General features: G+C 38.8%; 1 protein-coding gene across 1 annotated transcript in view; it reads right to left on the reverse strand.

The window, feature by feature from the left end:
• Nucleotides 1-919: 919 nt before the first annotated feature.
• The window catches only part of ACSL3 (acyl-CoA synthetase long chain family member 3), a gene marked incomplete at its 5' end in the record, with an annotated part of 30,670 nt that continues 5,423 nt past the window's right edge, over nucleotides 920-26,166 (reverse strand). The window contains 13 exon segments of the mRNA XM_082487378.1: nucleotides 920-1,164; nucleotides 3,415-3,572; nucleotides 8,207-8,321; nucleotides 9,501-9,692; nucleotides 10,702-10,776; nucleotides 11,585-11,757; nucleotides 12,467-12,606; nucleotides 13,974-14,045; nucleotides 14,318-14,441; nucleotides 15,053-15,203; nucleotides 17,083-17,221; nucleotides 18,503-18,612; nucleotides 24,746-24,923. Coding sequence (XP_082343504.1) covers nucleotides 1,001-1,164; nucleotides 3,415-3,572; nucleotides 8,207-8,321; nucleotides 9,501-9,692; nucleotides 10,702-10,776; nucleotides 11,585-11,757; nucleotides 12,467-12,606; nucleotides 13,974-14,045; nucleotides 14,318-14,441; nucleotides 15,053-15,203; nucleotides 17,083-17,221; nucleotides 18,503-18,612; nucleotides 24,746-24,923 — 1,791 coding nt within the window. The 3' untranslated portion in view covers nucleotides 920-1,000.

The following is a 26,166-nucleotide window of genomic DNA, read 5'->3' on the forward strand; positions in this document are numbered from 1 at the left end:
TGTCATCATGACTTTAAAAATCCCCCCAATAAGATTTGGGCTGCAGCTAGGGCAGAACAGGGGTCTTGCCAGACTTTCACAAACAACGAAAAGAGCAAACCCAGTGTAGTGTCCAAACCTAATGACAAAAGACAAAAGCTGTTACAGTCCCTCTGCTAAAAGGACACTGTCGAACTTACAAAGCGTTAAGCGAAATTAATGCTGAGAGGTCTTAATAGCTCTACACAATTCAACTACCAGATGAAATGCTCATGAGCTATTTAAACACGGAGTTTCTGTATTTGAGAGACTATTCTTAGGTTTAACTTCTGCTGTGTTAAAAGCATCTCTCATATTAAACAAGCTCTAACTAACACCTGGAAGAGTACCTGCCTTTATGCAGAGCTGTGCCACGACCATCTTTTCATTTTCAGATAAAAAAAAAAAGTAACCATTAGGCACATATTGAATGTGTTACACATGCTGGAATGTCAAACATTTTCTCCCTCAGTTTTACACAGAAAAACAGCACAGCAGCAAATAACCTGGTCCTCTGTTCAACAATGAAAGCATTTTCAATGTACATAATGTCACAACATCAATACCTTCTTATCTTTAAATAATTAGGTAAAAAAAGGCCCCCAGTATAATCATTTCTTATATAGCCAAGTTCTCTCTATATACATCCAAATTTTAAAGATACAAATAAAACATTATACAGGATTTATAAATGCTTAAAAACTTGAGGCTTCAGAATCATGGTTTCCCAAAAAGACTCGGGAAAATCCACAGACTGACAAGGTAGCAGAGAACTGGAAAAAAGGAGACAGACGCAAGTTTGCTGCCATAACTTTTTACTAGACTTGCCAGTCATCATGGCGATGTTATCAGAAATAACAGTTGAAGCTGCAAATGATGAATGGTGGTTTTGTGTGTCGATCTCAAGTGTTGAGACAGGCAATTCAAGTATTTCCTATTTGATCCAAGCTCATTGTAGCAAAGTGGTGCAGAAAAAAAATAATTATTTTACATTTTTTCCATACATTCGATCGATGTCCATTTGATAGTATGCCGTAAGCTCTTTGCGTTTTAGTTTGAATGCATCTGTCACTAGACCAGTCTCAGGGGTCCAAGGATCAGGGCTCAAACGAATTTTTACTGGTATTTCAAACTTCTCCAGGTTAGCTGTAAAAATAAACACTTTTAATACAAAATGTAAGTGTAATCCTTTTTCTACAATTAAGCACAAAAGGAGGAACTGCATTCTCACACAGAAAAGCACACGACAAATGAAGAAGTGTTCCTCAAAGCCCCAGGTGTTGCTCTGAAAACCAGTCTGGTCGCTAGTAGAGTGACAGGATCCACCAGTAACTGTTCTCCAGTTCCCACCGACATATTGACATAAACCCCAGCTGTTGGGTAACCATGCTGCTCCCTAACTTCAGAAAAGCCTCAGGGCATGCAAGCGACATCCTCAAAATATACACTGTTGTAGCAGTCTTACGATACTCATCTTCTGGAGGTAGTGTCTTAAAATCCATACTACTTAAGCTTGAAAAAACAGGGGTGGGGGTGGGGGTGGTATTTTTTTCCTGATAGCCCTAAATTGTTCAAGGAAAGTAAGTTCATACAGTAGCTGTTCCCCTTGCTGAAACAGAACAGTTAGCACAAAACACTATTATTTGCAAGAGCTTCTGCTATGGTTTCAGACTTATTTGTTTTTCCTCTCTTAAGAAAAGCAATCAACAGATAGGCAATACTAAAAAAAATTACCTATTTTCAAGTTAAAGAAGAAAAAATTCCACAAATGCATAATTATACTGTGCAACCTGCCATTTTTAGGTTTTCCTGCACCTTTTACTCCCTTCGACATAAATCATTGGGTTTGGGGTTGTTTGTTTTTGTTTTTTGTTTTTTTTTTTTTTTTTTTTTTTTTTTTTGCAATTTAGCACTAAAAATAAAGCCTACGACACCAAAGTGAAAAACATAAAATAACATCAAAATGCGTTAAAATGCCTTAAGATTAAATCAAATAGTCTGCTTTATCAATTGTGTGCTGCACAAAAAAGAAAAGGAAAGCAACTTTGTACACACTTTCCATCACAGCAGTTTCTTAGAATGACTCTGCCCATATGCTCCACGTAGTGAAAAAAAATGAACTGGAGACATGGGGCAAGGAAAAACTGAGACTGCAGTCATCATAAAAGTGTGTTCCTGTAACAGAAGTCTGCAAATACACTAATCACAGAGCTTAATATATTCACAAGTAATAGGGAGAAGAGATGAAGATTAACAAGACAAAGATTGTTGCAAGCCTAAAGTTATCCAGGGTAGAAAAGATGAGGACAAATTGCAAAAAGGTGCAGAAGGGTATCATGATACTGAGCAACTGCAAAACAGACAGCAGAAAACATTCATTGCAGAAAAGTATAAAAGAGAATGCATATGAAAAACAAGTGCAACATCCACAACGACCATTTAAAAAAAAAAAAAAAAAAAAAAAACCAACATTCTGTGGTCGTAACTGACAGCTTTATGAAAAAATCTCAGTGCTTATTAATGGTCAAAAGCAAAAACAAGGCAGAAATTATTATGAGAACAAACAGAGTATTGCTGTGCCACCGTTTAATTCTGCACCAGAACAGCTAAATAGACTATGACCAATTAGCATGAACAAGATACACAGCTGAGAGGGAAGTATAATAGACACTGAAAAATATCACGACTGCCATTGTGGCTCTTCCCATACACAAGCTTGGCAGAACCACGTTGAACTAGCAGGTGGCAGGGTTAAAACAAAACAGGAGGCATTTCTTCACATGAACATAGCTGAGCTGGGCAACCCCGCCAAAAGATCGTATGGATATTGATAGGGAATATTTACATAACTTCAAAATGCAACTAGAAGAGTTCACGGAAGGAAAGTCTACTGAAAATTGTTAACTACAAAGACCCTGCTTTCAGTTTAGGAAATCCCTTATATGCAAGTCACTGGAAGCAAGGAGACCCCCCATCACCATGGGCTTATTTCAACTATGCATAGGGACGTGAGACTGTATGATACCCAACACGCTTATCGTGGATCTACAGATGACCCACATTCTTTTGGACCAGCAACTAAGGCCAAAAAGATACTACAGGACATCTTAAAGAACACCGGACACACATACACTCACATATATGTAACTGAACTGAGCCTTATGTTCCCTGTTTTTATATTCCTTCCTCAGGTATTGGCCATGGTCAAAAAAATAAGTTACGTGAACCAAAAGGACTGACTCAACTCACGTTTTGTTGAGTTTTTTGTTCGAAAATTTCACTTCATGTATGTTCTATGAAATATACGTACTCAAAGAAATATTTTTAGTGCCTACGCTTATCTGTTTCACAGACATTACAGTCCGCAAGGTTAATAATATCTACCCAGCTACTCACCTGCCATGGCAGCCTCAGCTAGCACCTTCAGTACCTCTTTTTCCATCTCAGGACTGTTACAGATCTCTTCCCAGGTTCCTTTAAATCCTTTCTTTCGAGCTAGTTCTGCGAGCTCCTTTTGATTTGGCACAACAAATCCAATGACATAAGAATGGAAACTGAGAAGTATAATGTACTTTAGTATAAATTTTGTAAAGTTAACAAGTCTTCAAAAATAACATTTCAAGTTGGGGGGTTTGCACTTTCACACAGAGATATTGCTCTTAACAGTTGGCTTTTGTTCACCTGATTATCTTTCTGGAATAGCACACAAACTACCTTCGCCTGCTTAAAAATAAGTAGAAAGGGAAGCTACCTACCTTACAGCAACTGGATTGCTTCAAGGTGTGCTGTCCATATGCACGTTCCACTGTGCCTCACGCTCAAAGCTTTGGGGAAGCAGTACCCATGCGATGTCACTGCGCCCTGCCTCTCCTCATGTTTTGCATCCCAATATGAAGACCGGTGTGCAGCTTCCCTACCTCAGTTTCCTCTCAACTGCAGAATCCAGTTACTGTAGAGGAGTAGAGGACTGCAGTGAAGAGGGGCTGGAGAGCAGGTTGTGGAATGAGCATATGCACAACACATCTCAAAGAAGTGACTTCTCTTTCAAGTGATTGTCCATACACTCACTCTCCCATTGGCAATCTTTGTCTGCTCCTGATATGCCTAGAATGTACAAAGCTGTGATCTCAAAGTCTTTGGAAAGCACTGAAGCACAATTCACCCCAAAAGAGGCACTCAAGATTTTTGAGATGGTGTAAAGTTTAGGGAAAATGCAAACAGAACTTCACATACCAGAAGTGAAGCATGACTTCACACATTCTAACGGAGCAGACCCCAGAATTAGAGCTGAAAGGGATCTCAGAAGATCATTGAATTCATTCACCTGCATTGAAGAAAGGTCAGCTACATCTAACAGGTGTTTGTCTAACCCATTCTTAAACATCAGGCAGACACCAACGCCAATGCTTTGTTACTTTTAGCACTGGTAAGCTGCTCCTGATGGCTACTCCTGACTCATCCTCTCTGCAGTTTACATCAGTTACATTTTCATACAGCCAACAGTCAGATGTTCCTCTCCTTTCCAGAGAAGCCATGTATTTGTTCACAGACTGTTACTATTTTTTTTCCTTCTCATCTTTTTAGTCTTCCTTCCTTTCTTAAGTTTCTTTAGGAATTTAAGCAATGCCCTTTTCTTCTAAGTCATGCATCAGAGATCTCTGCCCATTTTTCTCCTGGACTCTTTTCAAGAGGTCCACCGTTTCTGAAGGGATCCATGTGGAACTCCAACCCTTTAATGCTTGGTAGAGCAAAATGATCGTTGCGCACCTTGTGGCATAATCAGATGTATAGCCTACATTATTTACCTTCTTATAACAGCATGGTACTTGTTGACTCGCGTCAGCTCCTACAGAACTGCTACCAGCTGTATTTTTGCAGTTTATTTAGGTATCAGTATAATTCATATTTCCCCTCTTTAAACTGACCTCTGTTTTCAAGCAAATCTCCATCTAGTCAAGCTTGCTCTGAATTCTAATCTTGTCCTCCACTGTTCCTTTGATCCTGTCTCACCTTAACCATATACAGATTTCTTAAATCTTTTCAACTCTCTCTTTCACCAGAGAGATCATTAATGCAAAATACAGAACCTTAACTCCAGTATGGACATTACTTTAGTTTATCCTTTAAGGTTTCCAAGATAATTTTAAAAATCTAACTTTAAATACCCTTTTGGTTACTGTACATAGCAATTTTCTCCTTTGTTACCAGTATGAATTATAATGGGCATCTGACAGCAGCTGTGAAGACTGCATGAAAGTCCACTACAAACACAGGCTGCCCCGGCATCATCTGTCGACAAGCTCTGCCTGTTGGCAGACTTGAAACCGTTCCCATTTTTCTCTTACTGAGAACGTACTTACAGAAAGACTTCAGATTAGCCTCAGTATCACTCACTGCTTGCATCTCACCTTCTGCCTTTGATTCTTCCCCCTCACACACGCTTGTGCTATACCCTGTACTGAACCCTTGAAAATTCATCTAGGGTCTACTCTGTAATGTAAATGTATTACGTATGAAGGCATCCAGAACACAAAGGATTCTGGCACTGTCATCCCTGGTTCCTGTAGGCTTTTGACATGCTTAAGGTCACGTCCAGCAATACTACCCGTGTCGCCAGGGATAAACAGCACATAGAAGTAATCAGCTGGCTGGGTAAGCCTCAAACTTTTGGTTCATCTAAAATTCAGCCCCTTGAGTAGAAGCATACTTCCTCTGGACAAATGGGTTCATCCAACTATGCTTTTTCCTGGAAAGAGCACCTTGGAGCTTACAGCTCCTGGAACATGTAGTTTTCCATTCTGTACCACTACGTTAAATCTTCACTTGCTGCAGTTCAAATGCTAAAGCACTGTTCATCTTGAGAAGTATCCTGAAGACTTCATCTTCTCTCTGGAGCAGCTACTTCCCTCTACACTACTTTTCCTTCTGCAGATCATTTGAATTTGCTGGCTTCTTCAGTCTTGGAGGTCATAACAACAGCACGAAGGAAGAAATTTTCAGAATTTGGTCCTCAGGAACCTCCTTAGTCAACTCCTCCCTGCTAAGACATTTTGCCAAAACATTTCTCCTACACTAGGAATTTCCATTCCCTTGCTGTGCTTGAGATCCTACCTGAATACAGCTCTCAGACCTATGGTAAGAGACATCTACAGTGGCACTACGTGTCAATACCACCATTTCTATTCTGTGAAGTCGGGTCCTTATCAGCTCTGCTTGAGCTTCCTGCTGAGAACTCCTTGTTTTTCTTGCCATGTTTGTTCATTCCTCAAGTAACTGAGCTACTCATTCTCCTGATGTGATACTTGATATCCACTGAATACGTTTTGAATGAGTGAAGTGCTGATAAAGCAGCAGGAGCCTCCTCTGAAAGAGCTCTAATCACGATTCCTTTCAGCAAACATTTTATTCCTTATCTCACTGAGTATTTTGTCTGCAGCGGTCAATGAATATAGCGTTTGAAGCAGTGGTATCGTGCAAACCGTTTTGATTCCCTGCTACCATATTCAGAGGAGATGTGCAACCCAAGATCTAAGGTCAAAACACAGATTTAACTTATTTGTAAAAGTCTGCCCTCTGCGTACTTTTGCATGCGGGAGGTTAAACAGCTACAAATGAAGGACGACTCTTATGTACAAGATCACCCAGGCAAAGTATAAGGAGAGACAGGATACAAGACAGGTCATGGGCACTGCTTAACAAAAAGTCTCTGAGCTCACACTGCTGAGGTGAGTATATATCCACAATGAAATGTGCATATGGACAATCATCCAGAGAATCTGTACTACATGGCTATTCATGCCAAATTACACGCATGAAAGTATTAGGAAGAAATACAGCAGCAGCAGAATAACAATCTGCAATGTACTTGGACTCTGTAAGTTACCTTTAAAAACTACTCATAGTTTTTCCTACGTTTAAGTAATAGACAGGACACAGACTATCAGGGTCAAATGCCTGACAAAGTGCATTTTAGGCTCCATTGTTATGCTGACCTGGCAAAATTAACACAAATTTGATAATGCAATTCCAAGAGTGAACTCCAACCCTAGAACAGCAGGAACAACCATCCATAGGAGTCTCTTTCTCCATAGATTACAGAAGGTGCTCAGAACGGGCAAGTAATCTCAGGCAGCCAAAGCAAGCAAACATGAGACTTGCCCAACACATCAAAACCACAAATAAAGCCTAATATAACGGAAGTTTTCTCAGCAGTGGCACGCCCAATGCATGTTAGCCTACTGATCCAAAACTGTCAGCACTGAAGTCACAGGATGACTGCCATTAGTTAACACAGACAAAAAAAAAAAAAATACCATAGAGAACCAGGTGAACAAACCAAAAGTTAATTTTCTGGTTTACTACTACTGAGCAATTCTCTGGTATGCTTGTCCTGGCCTCCTTCCATCAAAGTTATCAAGTGGGGCACTTTTGGCTGTACAGGAAATCAGAATATTTCTGATCATTCAGAAGCTCCAAAATGACCTTCCAAACATCAAAATGACAACAAGAAAAACGACCACCCAAAGTATATTTATACATTTAAGTCTATATCATATACAGGTAGGAAATTCTAGAAATAGAAATTTAAACCCTTATATGCCTAATTCAGTAGTGCACTTAGCAAATAGAAAGGACATCTGATCATTGTTTATTAATTGAGTGTTTGCATAGTATTTACAGAGTGTTTTCTTTCAAGCTTCAAAGCTTCTGCTAGTATACTGCAGGGGTTAAAGAAAAGTATCTTTAATGCGCAAAACAGCTTCTGGGCTGTTGATGTTTCCCCCCACCCCCCCCTTCCTCCAAAGTACAACAGTACTTCCTCTGCAGAACAGATCACAGAGAAATAAAGCAAGGAACAAGGTGTCCCAGGGCTTCTACAGGTAATAATTTCTAAAGTGCTTGAGTGATGCAGTCAGAGCTTAGCTGCTTTTCAGATTGAGGGAAAGGGAATGAAAGAGATTCATTCTTGGCATTCTCCAACAAATGATGAAAAAAAATGGGAAAGGAAAAATAAAAACATACATTTCAGATGTTTTAGTTTTGCTAGAGCAAGTTATTCCATTGTATTATAAGCAAAACCCTTTTTGAATTGGTTTAAAAAAATCCACACAGAGTGGCAAAAATTTTTGCTTACAGCTTCAGTAGAACAGACAAAGAATACAGCAACAAAATATCAGCTGCCTCTTACCTGCTTGCATACGCACAAATATTATCTACCAGTGGAAGATTCTTTAGAGCTGCTTCTACTTTGCCAAGAGAAACATATTCTCCTGCCTGGAGTTTTACAAGATCTTTTTTACGATCTAATGAGGAAAAAAGAAATTAAACATTAATTATGGAACACAAAGCTTCGGACACTGATTTTATACTTTTCTGAAAAGTATGTATAAATGCCAAAAGGTATAAGCTGACTCACATTTGGTGAATGTACCAGAAACATTTAATATCAGGTTTCGGACTTGGCATTTTTTCCCCTCTGCCCCTCACTTACACATGAGACACATTTCGATCCCATGCATCTTCTGTCTTTAGAACAACATCTGCTGTATGACTGCACTGGCATGCGAATGGAAGACAACCAGGATTATGCAGAAGCCAGTTTTTGGCCAGAACCTCACATTTTGTGCTGTCTGGTCCAGATGCTTAAGGCAGGAAACACAGCATTTGGTGACATTTTGTTATTTATTCCCAGGCAAAATCTATATTTAAAAAGCAACTGTCTATCAGTTATTTGAAGCACATCAATAGGAACCGAAAAGTAAGCCCAAATTACTTGAGCTTATTGTACACAGGCCAAAGGCGGCAAAGGTGACTACAGAGCCTTACCCAGCTAGCTGTGATGGGGGCCAGGAGTACCCCTCCTTGGCTATTACCTTCATGCTGCTTTGTGCAACCAGGCCAGGTAGTTTGACCTGTGCAAGGCAGCTACAATGGGACCTAAGATTCTTCTGATATAATAAACCACATAAGCTTAGTTTTCAGAATTAAAAAGTACCCTGAATCACCCACTGACCTCAAGAGAGACACCGGGTAGTTTATAGGGCACCTATTTTTGTGCCCACAGGTGTCAAAGAATTATGAGCCTATCACAGGTTTATGCATAACGCCTTTACTTTAGTATATTTTTCCCCTAGTTCCTTTATGACAAAGGGATATTCTTATCATAAAGAACAGCAAGAGGCTTATTTAATGCCTCAGCACATATTACCAAATTCTACACTTACAAAACTATAAAATCTAAGGCAGCTTATCTAGCTTAATTAGCCTACATTTAACTCTCTAATTACTAACCAGTCTCACTAACAGACTGGAGTCAATGTTAAGACTGTTTTAAAAAGAGGCAATGAAGTTAACATTAACGTAACAGAATTTCCCTGGGATACATGGCAGGGCTTTAGACTGCAAGCCAAGATACAAAGATATTTTTTTTTTGGTTAATCAAAGATGTGTATATGTATTATCACCTGAATTTATTAACTCACCAATAATTTTTAGACATCCATCTTGATGAAACTCTCCAATGTCTCCAGTATGGAGCCACCTCTGCCCATTCTCATCAACAGTGAAATCTTTTTTGGTTCGTACTTCATTTTTGTAGTAGCCCACAGTCACATTTTGCCCTCCAATAAGAATCTCACCTCTCGGATACGGTTTATCAGTGTTGTAATATCCACCTAAAAGTATGGGGTTTATTAAGTTAACAAGAATTAAAATATATTTCAAGGCAAGAATTCCTATTAATTTTACTATTTAAATATAGAACTAAACACCTTAGTAAGCCCTTAGGCAAAGATCCCACTTGCCTAAATAGTTCAGTAAGAGAAGAGGTCCTTCCAGTTCTTTTCAGCATATAAAGAGCTATTTAACACGTGTGTTTACAAACAGTGAAGTTCACACACACGCAGAGGGCAAATGCCACCTCTATGCAATCTTTCTGCCAAGATTAACATGCTCTACCAGTTTCATACAGGCTCTAAAAAAAATCATATAAATTTTGCCTCATATTTTCGGAAAGAATAAAAATTACAAGGTTTCACATTAGCCCAAAACACCCTGAAGTATTACGTGTTTCTACTCTACAATACACAAAAGCCTACAGTGAAAGGAAATCACCTAGACACATTTCAAACTTCACTAAATATATTTCATATAGCATCCATTAAGTTTCCATTACATGTGCCAATTTTTTAACGATTTTTATTAATAATATTATGAAGACTATTTAAAAATAATTTCTTAACGGCAACAGAAGGTATCACGCATGCGTTTCAGTTGAAGTCTCCTGAATCCAGCACCTCTAAGACACAACATACAAGACCTGCACCCTGTCCTGCAAGAATACTGATCTAGATCAGAGATACAATACACATTTACACAATATGCACACCCGATTATAGTGACTGGAATAAAAGAAATAGTATAGCCAAAATCACGGTACAACCTAGTCAAAAACACCACTCACATTGATAGCTTCTGTCTAGATATTTCTAAGTTTAAAAAACACTAAGGCATTTATTTTTTTTCTCCCCAAGATCAAACTTTTATAGGTAAAAGTAGAATTTACAATTTAAAAAGCCAAGAAATAGTCTCCCAATTACTACTACTGAGCAAAGCCCAGCAGAAAAATAGCTATATAAGTTCTTACAAACACACTATAATTTAATCAAATACAGAAATTCTCACCTTCTTCCCAGTTCATTAACTTGATTTCACAACAGACCAAAGGTGCTCCCACTCTCCCTGTAGTGTAGTCCCAAACTACAGTTTAAAAGACAGCAGAAAATAAGTAGCAATATTTCATAGCAATTCAGGGATTCTGTATTTTGATTCACTTTCCTGAAGTCTCAATCCCAAACGCTTCTGCATTTGGGCACCTTCCCAAAAGAGCATCACTGGAAACTACATCATTTGTATTACAGGTCCACTTCCCCCCGCCCCCAAGTTACTAAAAAAGCCATTTCCAAACACTTCTTGGAATAAGAACCATATCACAGCAGTTTGTGGATCACCGAGGAACATAATACAAGTTCTACAATCCAGCATAATCTAGCAATGAACCACAGATGCTCTTCATACAATTCTTAGGTAGATGACACCGTTGCCAAAAAATAGCAGCTCTGACTGTTTCTGGCACCACAGAATACACATGAAATTTTAGGGCTAAGCAGTAACTGAATCCATGAAGTTCTGCTATATGAAATTAAAACCTGGTGCAGGCTTTTGCATTCCATTTTTTTATTTTCCAAACGTCTCAATATAATCACCAAAATTAGACATAATTTATTCAGTTCAACTGGTAATTGCAATAATGCCAAGATCCCGTCCACACTATTATAGGTTTCTCTATCACAAATGAGAACATTTATTTTCTGGGTAGGTCACCAGCTTTAGCACAATGTGTCAAAACTAGTACTCCTACTGTTTTATACATTTACGATTACAAGCAATTCCCAGGATTCCCCAGTTATGTTTGGTGGCATACATCAAATTAATAGACTGTCAGAGCTGACAGACAGAGAGCACTCAGCAGGGATCACAGCACGCAGTGGGATGCACTGACACCAACCTTCCGTGATTGTTCCAGCTCCAGCTGATTCAGTTAGTCCATACCCCTGTCCTACAGGGCAACAGAAACAAATGTTCATAAACCGCTGAGTTGCTGCAGAGAGTGGAGCTCCTCCACAAAGCAGGATGCGTATTTTTCCACCTAGCAGCATTCGTACTTTCCGGAAAATAAGGCTAAAATGCAAAGATAAAAGTATATATTTGTTGCTTAGAAACAAAACAAGAGAGTACCTGATTTTGTATCTGAACTTAAAGTTTTCATCATCTTCAAATAAACTTTTAGGGCATTCAAGGAAAACCTTGAAGGAGCACATTTAAATTTTCAAAAACACAGGCACAGATTTTTAAGATTTGAAGATGGTTTAAACGTTTTGAGAATGTAGATTTAGTAAGACAGTAGAGTTCTGTGATTTTCTCCTCAAAAATCATTTAAGATGTATAAATTTTGCAATTATATTATCCTTTAGTCTCACTAAAGCTGGGAGTTGGACTCGATGATCCTTGTGGGTTCCTTCCAACTTGAGATATTCTATGATTTACTTCTGTGAAAATGCGAAGTCTGCAGTTATCTATAGGAATCGACTGCCCATCTTATCCAAAAACTGTATAAATCCATAATTACAGTCCAAATGAAAATAATGCAGTGAATACAAATCTCCAATCAGTTTCAAGTTAAATAACACTCAAATTATATCACAAATATTTAAAACAATCACACAAACTACAGATTTGTTGATTCAATTTACACTTAATTACAGATTTGTTTCATGTTCAAAGCATCAACATTAAAAAAAGAGAAGTACAAAAAAAATTAAATGTTGCTCATGTGGTAAGACTTTGATAAGCATTTTTCTGGTGCCATTAAAAATAAAATTAAGATTACCTATCACAGAGCGGGGTAGTGTAACCTTTGGAAATCTGTTCCATTTTGTAGTTGTAGGCCAATATAAATAGATTCCGCTGGAAACTAGTCATTTCATTCACTTTATTCATGACATTTTTGTAGATCCGATCCATAATTTCCTAGTTACATAAAAAGATTAACTTCAACTCAAACTAACAGAAATCCTAAGTTTAGTACCACCAAAAGGATCATAATCTAGAAATTGTAGTACATTTCAGACGACAACCCACTCCCAGGTTGCTTCCTCTTCCATTGCTAAGAGACAGCAAGATGTTCACAGAAACTAGGCAAGGAAACACCTGAGCAGGAGCACTAGTTAACCCCAAGCTGCCTGCTGCCAACTATCTTTATTCCATTCATTTACTATAACGAACTATAAATGACTAATTAAAATGGCAATCTAAACCCCATAGCTATTTAAACTTTGAAAAATATTGACACTCATATGATGTTTATCCCCAACATACAAATAAATACCAAAAAATATTCTTTTAAGCTATCTTAACATCAAAGAATCTACCTTTTTTATTTAGCTGATCATAGAATCATGGAATAGTTTGGGTTGGAAGAGACATTTAAAGGTCATCTAGTCCAACCCCCCTATGATGAGCAGAGACATCTTTAACTACCTCAAGTTGCTTAGAGCCCCGTCCAACCTGACCTTGAATGTTTCCAGGGATGGGGCGTCTACCACCTCTCTGGGCAACTTGTTCCAGTGTCTCACCACCCTCACTGTAAAAGATGCCTTCCTTGTATCTTTTAGTCAAAACCGCGACCCTTTGTCCTATCGCTACAGGCCCTGCTAATAAATTTATCCCCGTCTTTCCTGTAGGCCCCTTTAAGTACTGAAAGGCTGCAATAAGGTGTCCCCAGAGCCTTTTCTTCTCCAGGCTGAGCAACCCCAACTCTCTCAGCCTGTCCTCATAGGAGAGGTGCTCCAGCCCTCTGATCATCTTTGTGGCCCTCCTCTGGACCTGCTCCAACAGGTCCATGTCCTTCTTATGTTGGGGACTCCAAAGCTGGACACAGTACTCCAGGTGGGGTCTCATGAGAGCAGAGTAGAGGGGTAGAATCACCTCCCTCGCCCTGCTGGCCATGCTTCCTTTGATAGGGCCCAGGATGTGGGCAGCCTTCTGGGCTGCGAGTGCACACTGCCAGCTCACATCCAACTTTTCATCCACCAGTACCCCCAAATCCTTCTCAACAGGACTGCTCACAATCCCCTTCATCCCCCAGCCTGGGAATACCAGGGCTTGCCCCGACCCAGGTGCAGGACCTTACACTTGGCCTTGTTGAACCTCATCAGGTTCACACAGGCCCCCTTCTAAAGCTTGTCCATGTCCCTCTGGATGGCATCCTGTCCCTCAGGAGCATCAACCACAGCACTCAGGTTTTTTGTCATTAATTTTGTTGTTAAAAAAATTGAATTATGAATTATATTTTTAAAATAGTTTTTTTTTTAATTATTTATCCTTCAGTTACTTACCGGGACAGCTGCCATTAGGGTTGGCTTAAGTGTAGTGACATCACCTTTGCTTCCTTTCTTTATTTTGGAGGACTAAAGCAAAGAACAAGTTAAAAATCTCAAACGTTTCTGCTAGTAAACATGAGAAATAACATGATATAGTACATCTTTCAAACAATCATCTTCATTTAAATTATATTTTGACAATTAAAACTAGCCCAGAGTACCAGTCATAGCCACAAAAATCCTGTTTCATGAATTGTAGAAAAGAAGATTTGCTGTAATATTTTTAAAGAAATATTACAAAGGTCTGATGTGACTAGTTTTTGGACTTTTTTCCATAAGGGCTTATATCAACAACATACCTGGTCAGCTAATGTCTGAGGCGAAGAGTAACCAATGCGGCACCCATGAGACAGACACACAAGTTCAGCACTCAGCTCCAGAACGTGGGCAAGAGGCAAATAACCGATATAGATGTCTTTTTCCCTGTAAAGAATTTTTAAAAGACAGGTTTATGTCATACCATTAGAGACCTCAACTGAAATTTACACAGAGCTTACTGCAGAGCTAGAGGAAGTGGAAAAATGCCTTTCAACTTGAGAACATATTTCAAATATTATGAGTTTTGTTTCAAAAGTTGCATACTACATACTGTAGGTTTAAGGCATGAACAAAGTGTGATGTTTACTCATCCCAAGACAATTAAACGCATGTTATGGTTGCGAAGGCAACTCTGTGGGCAAGACTAAAAACTGCACCAAACAGAAAGAAACCACAGAATTTTATACTAATCAAAGGAAGTACTGCTTAGGGAAGCTTTCAGCCACTCTAGTGCAAGATGGCCTCACAGGCTTGTGTGTCCTGGTCCTGCCCACGTACAGAAGACGACTACTTAATGTGCTGACTGTTCTCTCATGTCATTTAATGCAGCACTGGGAGATTTCAGTCATCAGTACTGTGTACCGTCATCAGACAGAGCATGATGTGCCACAGACAAAAGCAATATAAAACAGTTAATACTTTACACACTAATTATTTAAAATCATATGCAACTATCCGACTTCTTTATTGGCTGGTAAGTAACTGTTGGTACGTACCCCAGATTTGGAATCCTCTCAGCCATTCCAGTTATCCCAGCAATTATGTTGCTATGGGAGATCATAACTCCCTTGGGAACTCCTGTGGATCCACTTGTGTACATGATCACTGCGATATCGGAGGGCACAGGCCTAGCCTGCTGTTTGTTTCCTATAATTTGTGTTAAAAAAGAGAATGTATAATGTGTGGAAATCCCATCAGACTGGGAGATCTGATATACTAACATATTTCAGCAGTCATTCCAATATAACACTACCTGGCCATTGCTATTACATTTTTCTTTCAGCTAAAAAGATTGCAGTCAAGTTTAAGTGCCTTCACAGAGAGTAGGAACTTCTTTCTATTAGCTGAGCAATACTTGCAGCGATTGTCCTAGTCTACCACAACAACACTTTTTCTATTATGTTTCCCATATTACTGCAGAAAAACGGGCAGAGCTCTGGCTTCTCCAAAATGCCACTGAGCTTCACGTCCTTAGGAAGGTACGCTGCACTGGTCCCACACGGCCGCCGGGTCAGTCCCCATTTGCAAAGCTACCTTCTTGTGTGTGCCTGGCAGGGCAACAACACGCTGCATCATTTGCAACACCTGCAGCAAGGCACTGCTGAGCCAACATGAGGTCCAATTTCTATAAATATTTAAAGGAAGTTCAATAGCTTTAACAGTATTAAAGGGTTTTTAAAATACTTGCACTGAGGGCAAGAAAATATGACAATTGTGTTTATTCAGAGGAAAAACTGCATAATGCACAACACATGCAGCACAGACACGCTGAACAAGAAAAGTGAAAGCATATTTAATAGTTTCCCACTCAGTGAATCCTGTCCATCCTGTGCGATGAATGACACAGATGAAGACACATAAGCAGCAGCTCATGTACTTAATATAATATCAATTGAACATGCTTCACCAGAAACAATTCATTGGAGTATTCCACGATTTACGAATGGTTAACTTGACAAAGATAATGTTCCTTTATTATAGTGTATATAGTATGAGATATTTAAAAGAGTGAAGAAAGAAGGATTAGACACCTTTTTACATGGCACATAAATTAACAAATCTGAAGAAGCTAATGAATTATAGCCATAATTTTTCCTGTTGGTGTTGTCTGAAACAGTTTTAATAGTACATAAAACTGATGCCACCAAAAAGGGAAAACCATTTTTTAAAGAAATTGAGAGGTCATGATGTTGGGAGCAAACCTGCCATTCCCCTGAACATCAATAGCAGATGGATTAATTACCCACCCTACTCCTCAAACAAAATTCAATCCAACATTCATGTGCCTTCAGCGGATAAAAGATTCTGAAAACACAAAGAATAAGAACAGAAAAAGCAACTACTGAATATAATGAAATCTTAAGATGCTACGTTTAGCAGCTCTTCAGAGCCAAGGATAAAAGTTAGTTATGATAACGGTTGAAATACCTTCTGAAATTCTGAATTCTAATTCTGAAAGTATTACATAGATTGGAAATAGATTTCAAAAAAATTACATAGTAGACTGATACTTTCAGAAATGCAATAAAAGTGACTGAGTTCTATCAGATTTAAATGGCTATTTTACATTTTATTATTTGTGAATTTAACAAAAAACTTAATGGCAGCAAATTACTGATGTCTTTTGCTATAAAGCACACAATACTTTTCTCTGTAATAACTTGGTTTTAATGTCCGATCATAAGAATGCTTTGTCAGTTTCTATCCTGGCCTAAATGTTTATCCTAAAAATTATTCTTCAACATGTGACATGTTGTGGAGAAGACAGTTTTCATTAAAAGAGGAATTTTACTCCACTCCGTTGAAAAACAAACAACAACAAAAAAAAACAAGAAAACCCACACCCCGATATCGACCCACAAACAAACAAAAAAACCCTCACAGATCATATTTAAAGAAAAAGCAGATGATAAAAGCTTAATCACTGCATAATTTTTTTTGAGATCTGCAATTTCCAAGTTTACTCAACAGGGTCAAAGCAGGACAACAAATAAGATGATCCGAATAGAAAGAAGAGATAACCTACCAATATCTGCCTTGGCCCCCATAGCTTGCACAGATGCCATAGTGTGAACAATGACACCCTTGGGAAACTCTGACCACGTTGTTGGTTTGCCATCCACAGTAATAATATGTCGCAGTAGTGGAACTTGAGAAACGATCTCCTGTGGAAATGAACGTGTGTTCAGAAATCAAACGTGAGGTTTGTGCCAACAAGATGAAAAAAATCTACCTACTGTATATATTTAAAAAAAAAAAAAAAAAGCATTGACATAAAATATCTGAGGATTTAAAATATTAGTAGATAAACTTGTCTAGCTTAAACAGCTGCAAAGCTTGAAACTTTCCATACTTAGATTTGCAGGACTGATTGAACTTTCCATTTACAAGTCCAAAAACTTTTCCAATCATTTACTGATTTTGGTCTTATTTCAAGAAAAGCCCACAAATAAGACTGCAATGATTTGTAGAGATAATTGACTTTCCACTCTCATAGAACACCGAAACTGGCAACACTGAGCTCACAATAATTCTTATGTTGCTCCTTGATTGCTATGCTATTTAAAATAAGCAACAGGTAGCAAAAGTACTGAAAATCATTAGTTAAGCAATAGTTAAACATTTCAAGCAAAATATGTGTTTGAAAATATTTATCGATGTTCTAGTGGAAGAAGAGATTACTACCATCTCTAGCAGAAGAAATTCATTCTCCTACTGCAAGCTGAAATAAGTGTGCATTGTACATATACTGTCATTCTAGTAACTAAAAAAAGAGGTTTGAGAAATTCTCATTCAAAATTCAGCAACAGTGCACAGTTTTTAATTAAAACAATTCTGTTATGTGAAAAGTCTAGTTCCCTCAAAACACATCGTGATGAAGCTCATGCAGATTCGTTGTTCCACTTGTGTATTCAATCTGGGTCAGTAAGTCAAAAAAGTTTGACTGTTCTAACGCTTAATAAGCTTCCCCCTGCACTGGAAAACAGCTATAACTCTTCGAGCACACGTCTTTAGATTTAAGAGCCATTCTCTACTGGGAAAGCATCCAACAATAAATCAGGAGGATGATCACATTTAGCTATTTGTATACAGTTTATACATTGTTCTGTTCTTCCCATTTGCTTCAATTGTTAAATTTATAGGCACTATATCCACCCAGAAACCGTAGCAGTTTCTTGTAAAGGTGTGGTTCCAGGCAGCGCTGCAGCTCTTCAATAGTGCAAATCACTCATCCCGTTCTCCAAAAGCCGTTGAGCCTAAATCCCACTGAAGGCTACCTCTTGGGTTTTTTTCTGTACATGAAGACAGATACATAAATCTTATTCTAAAAAAGTGTCTGCCCTATAGAAAGGCAATAAATCATTGTTCCGTACAATGGAGCCAGGTCTTTTAACAATAGTGAACAGATACACTGGGAAGAGATAGACAAAGAACAGTTTTCTGACCTTCAATTTTGTTTGCATCAGCTCTTTACTAGTAATGATGGTGGTCACCTCCGTTTCATTGAGCCCGTGTACTATCGCTGGGCCTCCCAGGGTAGCATACAGAGTAACGACTGAAACAGAAAATGGGGGGGAGTGTGAATCTCTGTGTTACGCTTTCAAGTACAGTTCACAGTAAAGGGCTGAGATTAACTTATCCTAAGTTAGGCACCACAGTAAAAATACTTGTTTACTAATATAAAGGTTCTGTGCTTCAAAAAAATACATATTACACAGATTTAAATACAGCACAATTTTCAGTTACTCCCAGAAGGAATAAAGAACAACCATTGTCTATGTGACCGTTTACTATTTTTCAAGGTCTAACTAGAGTTACCAAAACCACATCACCCCTATGTAACTCCCTTCTAGATTTTAGAAGTAGGTATCTGGTCTCAGTTTAATACACTGTTCAACAGTCCTCTTGCACACAGGAAAGAAACAGCTTTCATTTACATGACTTCTCTTTTCAGAAATTACATGCTCTGTTACTAGCCTTTTACAATTGACTGCTAATAAGAAATTATTATAACATTGTAATACATGTTATCAGCAGATTAATTCTCACACAGTAATAAATCTGCAACCATTGTATTCTCCCATCTGTTTAGAACAACACATTGAAGGTTTAATCATCACCATCATTAGACACTGAACTGACATCCCAAGTATACAGAATAGCAAGGAAAGAAAATATTTAGGAAACTGACCATTTGAAGCACTGTTTCCTGTATTTATGGACAGCTCATTAGCAATAGTGTTAAACCACAATTATTTCCCTTTAACAACTTTAAAATCATATCTAATTTCCTGCCATTTTTATGGGAACTGCATCAGAAAAGACGGGAAGAAAAGAGCAGCTCAAAAAGGAAGAGGGATATTGCTCCCAAAAAAAATAATAATTTCCTATTTCCAAGCAGAATGCTAAGGAGGGGCATCTCAAAAAAGTTGTACGGTCAAGCAACACAATCATTAAAAATTACATCATTAGCACTGGAAGTTCTGTCACATTAGGTATCTGAATTTCTTTTGTATTTTAGTCTGGATTTAGCTCAATATTTAAACAACATAATTATTAAAACAAGACACCCGATTGCATGCTAGGGCTGGAACTATATTATGTTCACTGCAGCAAAAATAAAAAAATCAATACAACTCTGTTGTATTGTGGGATTTGAAATCCAGGGAGTTACTAATCCCATGCAGCACACTAAGGAAGAACTCAAAAGCAGTTTTGTTACACAGAAAAGTAAATAGTTGACCTCTACTTATTTTTTCCTTGTTAAAACAGTCCATCATAGTTCAGAACTGTTGCAGGGCAAACGCACATGCACTGTGTTTTCTTTAATTTGGTGGGAGCAAAGTCCAGAAGAGTGCCTCTACTAGTTCCCACGAGCTCTCTCTCCTTACTGCAGTGACCCCTCTTACATAAACATCTAGCAGAAATTCAGTTTCCCCAAGCCAACAAGCACAACCCAGACAACACACCGCCCGGAAAGAGAAGTATAATCTCCAAAGTAACCATTTATGTAGTTAATTACTCATCTACAAGTAAGCACATCGAGGACAGCTTAGAGCTATACGACAGAGCCAAAGAGGAGAGAGATATCATTTATATGATGGTGTACTGATGTCATGGAGAGGGAAAAAAAAAAAAAAACAACCCACCCTGAGCAATGACTCTGATCTGTGAAACTCTCGCTTCTCCACACTGGCACCTAAAATCTTTTCAGGCAAATCTGAAAGTTTAGGCAATTTTTTTCTCTCCTTTTTCTCTTGAAGACATACCGAGACGGGATTATCTTTTGTGTTCATCTTTACATATGCAATAGCACAAGTGAGTTTACGATATCTGGACTTCTGCCAGGAATACCGCGCTGAAAGTCTGACAAAAAGAAAAATCTCAATACCACTAAATTTACCAACTAATATACAAGAAAAAAGCCTTGTCCAAAAGAAACAAACCAAACTTTAACATTTTAGTTATATCAAAATAAGTGGCTAAACTGAGTATTTCAGCATCCATCATACATTAAAAAAAAGAAATAAAAAGGCAAAAGGCTTCAGCCAAATCAATTCTGACAAAACGACTGCTGCTCAAGCTTCAGGAAGGCATGGTTAAAAAAAAAAAAAAAACAAAACACACACCACAACCAAATGAAACATAACCTTTCCTATTTATTTCATTGTTTGGTTATATACTCAGGTGTTTTATCTGCCCACAGTGGTGAAGAGCTCTTCACACAGAAGAGGAGATACTTTGGAAGAAAAATCTGGTTTTGTGTTCGTACTTTTTTTCCCATTTTTGAACTAGCAATCCCACTCCACCCCCTGCAAATACAAGACTTAAATAGCTTCAAACAACGTAAAACTTACAATCAAACGAGTATTTCTAGTCCTAAAACCACTTGTTTGTGTGAGTAGTCCATAACATAAAAATTACTTCCCCTATTTTAATTCTGGAGTACAAAAGGCATTCTCTCCAACACCACGTATGAAGCAGACGGACCTGCTCTCTTGGCATCAGTTCTGGGCACATGCCATCAGATTTAATATATTTCACATTCATAAAGAATGTCACCACACTACCATAGCAGGGAGATGTGGTGAAACCTGTAAACTGAAAAATACTAATTTAAGTCATTTAGCAATGTCTTCCCAGAGCATTTCTTCTGCATCATTTGAATTTTATAATTCATTCAGCAAACTATGTGAATACAGCATGGTAATATCATCATCTGCCAACACACAAGTCAGCCAAGTTCACATAACATGACATACAGCTTAGATGCTAAATACCACGTCAGACAGTGTGCTGAAGCACGTCTCAATAAGGGAATTTAAAACATTAATCCAACAAAACGAAAAACACATGCATACCATTCTACACACAACATCCATCCACTATCTCAGATACTTTTTTTTTTCCCCCCCTCAAATTACGAAATCTTCTGAGGACTTGCAAGTGCACTGCACTTCCAAGGAAAAAAGAATTGATACAAGCCTTTGCATTTAGTCACTAGTAATCTAACAGATCCCAAAAGTGATAAAAGGGAACTGACATGGTGTATTACGAGACATGTAGTTTAAAAATAACACAGGCATCTCTCTGAGAGCAGCCTGTGCAGATTTCTGCTCTGGCAGGCAAGTTAGCAGCAGTCACTCACTGAAGGAAGGACCAAAAATACCACCAAATTTAGGCTGGAAGGCACCTGGGAAGAACACCTGCACAAAACAGTTCATTAGAGCAGAGTGCTCAGGGCCATGGCCAATCCCGTTTTAAGTATCTCCAAGGATGGAGATTTCACAGCCATTCCAGACTCCTATTCTGGTATTTAACCACCCTCACAATGAGGACGTTTGTCCTAATATCTAATCAAATTTTCCTGTGTTTCAGCTTGTGCCTGTTGCATTCAGTCTTATCAAAACACACCTTTGAGCAGAGTCTGGCTTCATCCTCTCTGTACGCTCCCATTAGACATCTGTACGCCCCCATTTTAGACAGCAACAAGATCTCAACACTGAACAGACCCTGCTCTATCAGCCTCTTCTCATATGTCACGTTCTCCAACCCCTTCAGCATCTTGGCAGCCCTCCACTGGACTCACTCCAGTACATCAAGGTCTTTTTTTCTACTGGGAAGCCCAAAACTGGACACAGTACTCTAGATGCGGTCTCACCAGCCTCCAAACGGAGCAGAAAGACCACCTACCTGCTACACTGATGCGACTCCCACCCAGGATGCTGTTGGCCTTCGCTGCAAGAAGGCAGTGCGTAATCATGGTTGACCCACTATCCACCAGGACCCCCAAGTCCTTTTCTGCAAAGCTGCTCTCTATCCAGCTGTCTCCCAGCCTATACTGGTGCATGAGGTTACTCCAGCACAGGCATTTGCAATTGCCTTCGTTGAACTCCATGAGGTTCCAGACAGCTCACTTCTCCAGCCGACAGGCCCTCTGAACATCAGCCCTGCCCTCCTGCGTACCGACTGCTCCCCCCAGCTTGCTATGGGCTGTGACCTGCTGTGTTTACGCTCTGTCCCATCATCCGGATCTTCGATAAAGACATTAAACAGTATTGGACTCAGTATCAATCCCCGATGGCTGGCGGCTAACTCTGTCCCGCTGATCACAATCCTTTCAGCCAACAGACCAATGAGTTTCCCATCCGTCTTACCAGCTATTTATCCAGTCTCTATCCAAATAGCTTGGATGTACAGATACTACAGGAGACCATGCCAAAGCCCTTGCTAAAGTCACAGCATACACCATCCACCCTCTCCTTGTCTGCAGAGCCAGCCATCACACAAGGCAAGAAAAGCAAGCTGATTTTGAAATGGTATGGGCTAAGGCAGTGCATCTCATAACCAACTCCACCCTTAAAACTGAGGGAATAACACGGCGTAAGGGTATACATAAAATAACCACACAGACCCACAGTAAAGACTTATTTAAATGAAAACTGCTATATAGTCATGAACTTATGGCTTTTCAAACTGAAACAGACTCATGCTTAGGGCAGAGAGGGACCATTTAAGATACAATTTGTTTTGTTAGGTTTGCTTCTAAAATCTGAAAAAAGTCTAACTGAAATACATCTTTAGTGTAGGCAGGTAACAAATCAGGAATTTCTGCACATCTTGCTTTTACAGCCCATCTCTTATCAAAGAATGCCAAATGAGGCATGAGACAGACAAGGCCAAAGCCTGTGAGGAACAGCAGCTTCCAGGGTGTCCTGTGGCAAAATGAGAAATGTCCCCCCAAGAACATCACAGAATCCAGCTATTAGGTAAATGACATAATAAGGAACGATTACGAAACAGACATTTGAAAACAATTCCCAAATCAAGTCGAGATCAGCATTCCATAGGTTTCCCAGCAAGAAAAATAGGTTTAGAGCTCCCATGCGTACCCTTGTCCCTAGGCTCAGCCTAAGTTAGGGTATACAGCAGGCTTTCCACTGTGGCAGAGATGTACCTCGGACATGACTCAAGTGAAAGGGGAGCAGACGTGGCTTTGCATTTGTCTCTGCCCTGTGCTGTGAAGTGAAGCCGTGCAAGGACACCTCCAGCCAGTCTGTCCTGTTCTGCCACTCCTCAAGGGCACCTCCAACACCTCCTACAACTGCCCAGAGTACACATCTTGCCAAGAATGCACCTTCTCCTCCCTCAGCAGACTCAGCTCTGCCCCAACGCTATTAGTGGTCTCCACAATAAAACAGCAGAAGACTAAAGGATAAGTACCTAGAAGTTACGGACCATCATTGGATACAATAGCCCAAAAGATGCTTCTCTTGCGGTCACTCCATGAGAAAACGAGGAGTATCATCCAGGTCAGAGAACCTATTTTCAATCCACTGCCAGGGTTAAGGATCCAATTAGTGTACAATTAAACCAGATACCATGAATCAGCGTGAGACTGACTTTAAATAGCTCACCAAAACTAAACACAGTCTTAAGGTTTCTGACGTAATAACTAGAACTCCAAGTCTGTCCTTGAACTTAGTCTCAAATCAGCATTCAGGTTAAATTAGGATGTATTAAATGACTACAAGAAAGTCAAGAAGCAGCGATAAGAAAATACAAAAATATATATATAAAAAAAAAAATATACCAGAGTCAGCCTAAGGTTCAACTTAAGGAATGACTTACAGTTTGGTACAGGAGTTACTAAGCAACTTTATAATTCGAAAGTGCTGTCCAAAGTAAGTTCAGGACTTATTCATTCCTTTTCACTTTTTAGAGATAACAATACAATAAACTCTAACCAAAACAAAAACTGAAGAGTTGACAAAATATCCAGTTAAAACAAAACTTACAGGCACAGATGAAGGTTTGACGTCAACTCCTGAAACTGAGTCAATGAATTCATGTGTGATTTTTGTTTGTTTGTTTTCAGAAACTTGGGAATCTGTACTGATTTGAGATTAAAAGAAAATAAACCTCTCACAAATTCATTGAGCAAAATATGCTTACTGAAACCATACTCCAGCTGCAAGGAGATACATATTTCTCCATTCAGTACGGCAAAACACTGCAAAATGCACAGTCTCTACCTTATACAGTACTTTTTATTTAGTTTTAAACGCTCTTTATAAACTTTATATAAGGTTTCCTTAGTCTGTAAAGTGAAGTAAGAAAAAGGTTTGTTTTCAGATTGTGTTGCAAGATCAAAAGACATAAATACTTTAGGAAAGCCGCATACTTACGCTGGTAGTTGCACATAAAGCAGGCCTGTGCCGCAATCATCCACTCGGCTCTAGTCTCACAAAAGATAGCGATGTTAGTCTTTGGTTGCTGACCCAATACTGCTAAGCCTTTTCCAAAATTAACAGCTTTAACGTATACATCTTCGTATGAAAGCCAGGTGTACTTGCCAAGGATGACCTAGTAAGAATAATAAATTCCATTTAGAAAATGAAAATCCTCAACACATGTTCTACTACATCTTTATTCACGTAAAGCAACCGCAGATGTTTGAACTAAAAGTTGTTCAAATTCTAAAAGCAGTTTATTCAAGATAACGAATAATATTCTTGCCAAAAACTGCGGGGACTGTGGAAGTTCCAACACAAATACTGCAATATCTCCACGCTTGTTATCACCTCAGTTTCTGTTTTCACATTAGGAAAGCACGTGATTCCCACTGTATTTTGGAGTTTCAGAAGCCCTCTGAAAGACCGTGGTTATCCGACACACATGCCTTTAGATTTTTTTCACAAAGGTTTGTTTTATTTTAAATAAAGGGTGACAAGCACTAGCTAGTACAGGCTCTATATTTGCTCTCTTGGATATCTGGGCTACGAATCACAAATAGGTGTTCCTTCTTATTAAAAAACCAGGGAAACTGGAATCCAGAAAGCAGTATATCAATGTCTCCTCGGTCAGAAATTGTGAAATCCCCTTCCCTTCGTTTGTTCCGAAACAAATGTCAGGGGGAAGGGGAGTAATCTTTTTGCCTGTTTTTACTGCTAAACAAAAGCGGGACAGAAGACTGGACTGGAAATTACTGGCAAATCTCGGTACTGAAAAGTCATGGAAAAAGTTAAGCAATCCCACAGTTGTTCTATATGGGAAAGCTGGTGCACAGTAAAATTGGACTGGAATTTACAGTTCACCATCATAGATTTCTATGTGTGCACTTGCACCTTACATTGCTATTTTGTCATTAAGTGATAGGTTATTTCTTTGACAACATTCTAGAAGTTTTCATATACAGATATAGTTCAAAGGATGTTTTGCACTGAAAATCCAGACTCAAACTATTATACGTGTCCAGTTACACAAGCACCTTGATAATTTTGAAAACTAATTTTGATTAGTCAAGTATTTCAAACATTTCCTTTGGCTACACAGCATTAGCAATTAATGCAAGCAAATGATAAAAAAAAAAAGCTAGAAAAGCAAACATCCCCCTCCTCCCTCCATTGTGTTTTCCAGGTTTTGTTTATCAACTTCAACTAAATTTCAAACTCGTGGGCTGTAAAATCTAACAACTTTTTGGCATGTAACTACATTCCTAGTGAATCGGTATTTCCACGTCCACTTCCTTAATAACATGAACTTAAGAATCTCTCTCAAACTCTAATAGAAAAATAAAATCTAATAGATTTATCAAAACACTTTTTCC

This window comes from Vanellus vanellus, assembly GCF_965231255.1.
Source record: "Vanellus vanellus genome assembly, chromosome: 8".
Lineage (NCBI taxonomy): Eukaryota > Metazoa > Chordata > Aves > Charadriiformes > Charadriidae > Vanellus > Vanellus vanellus.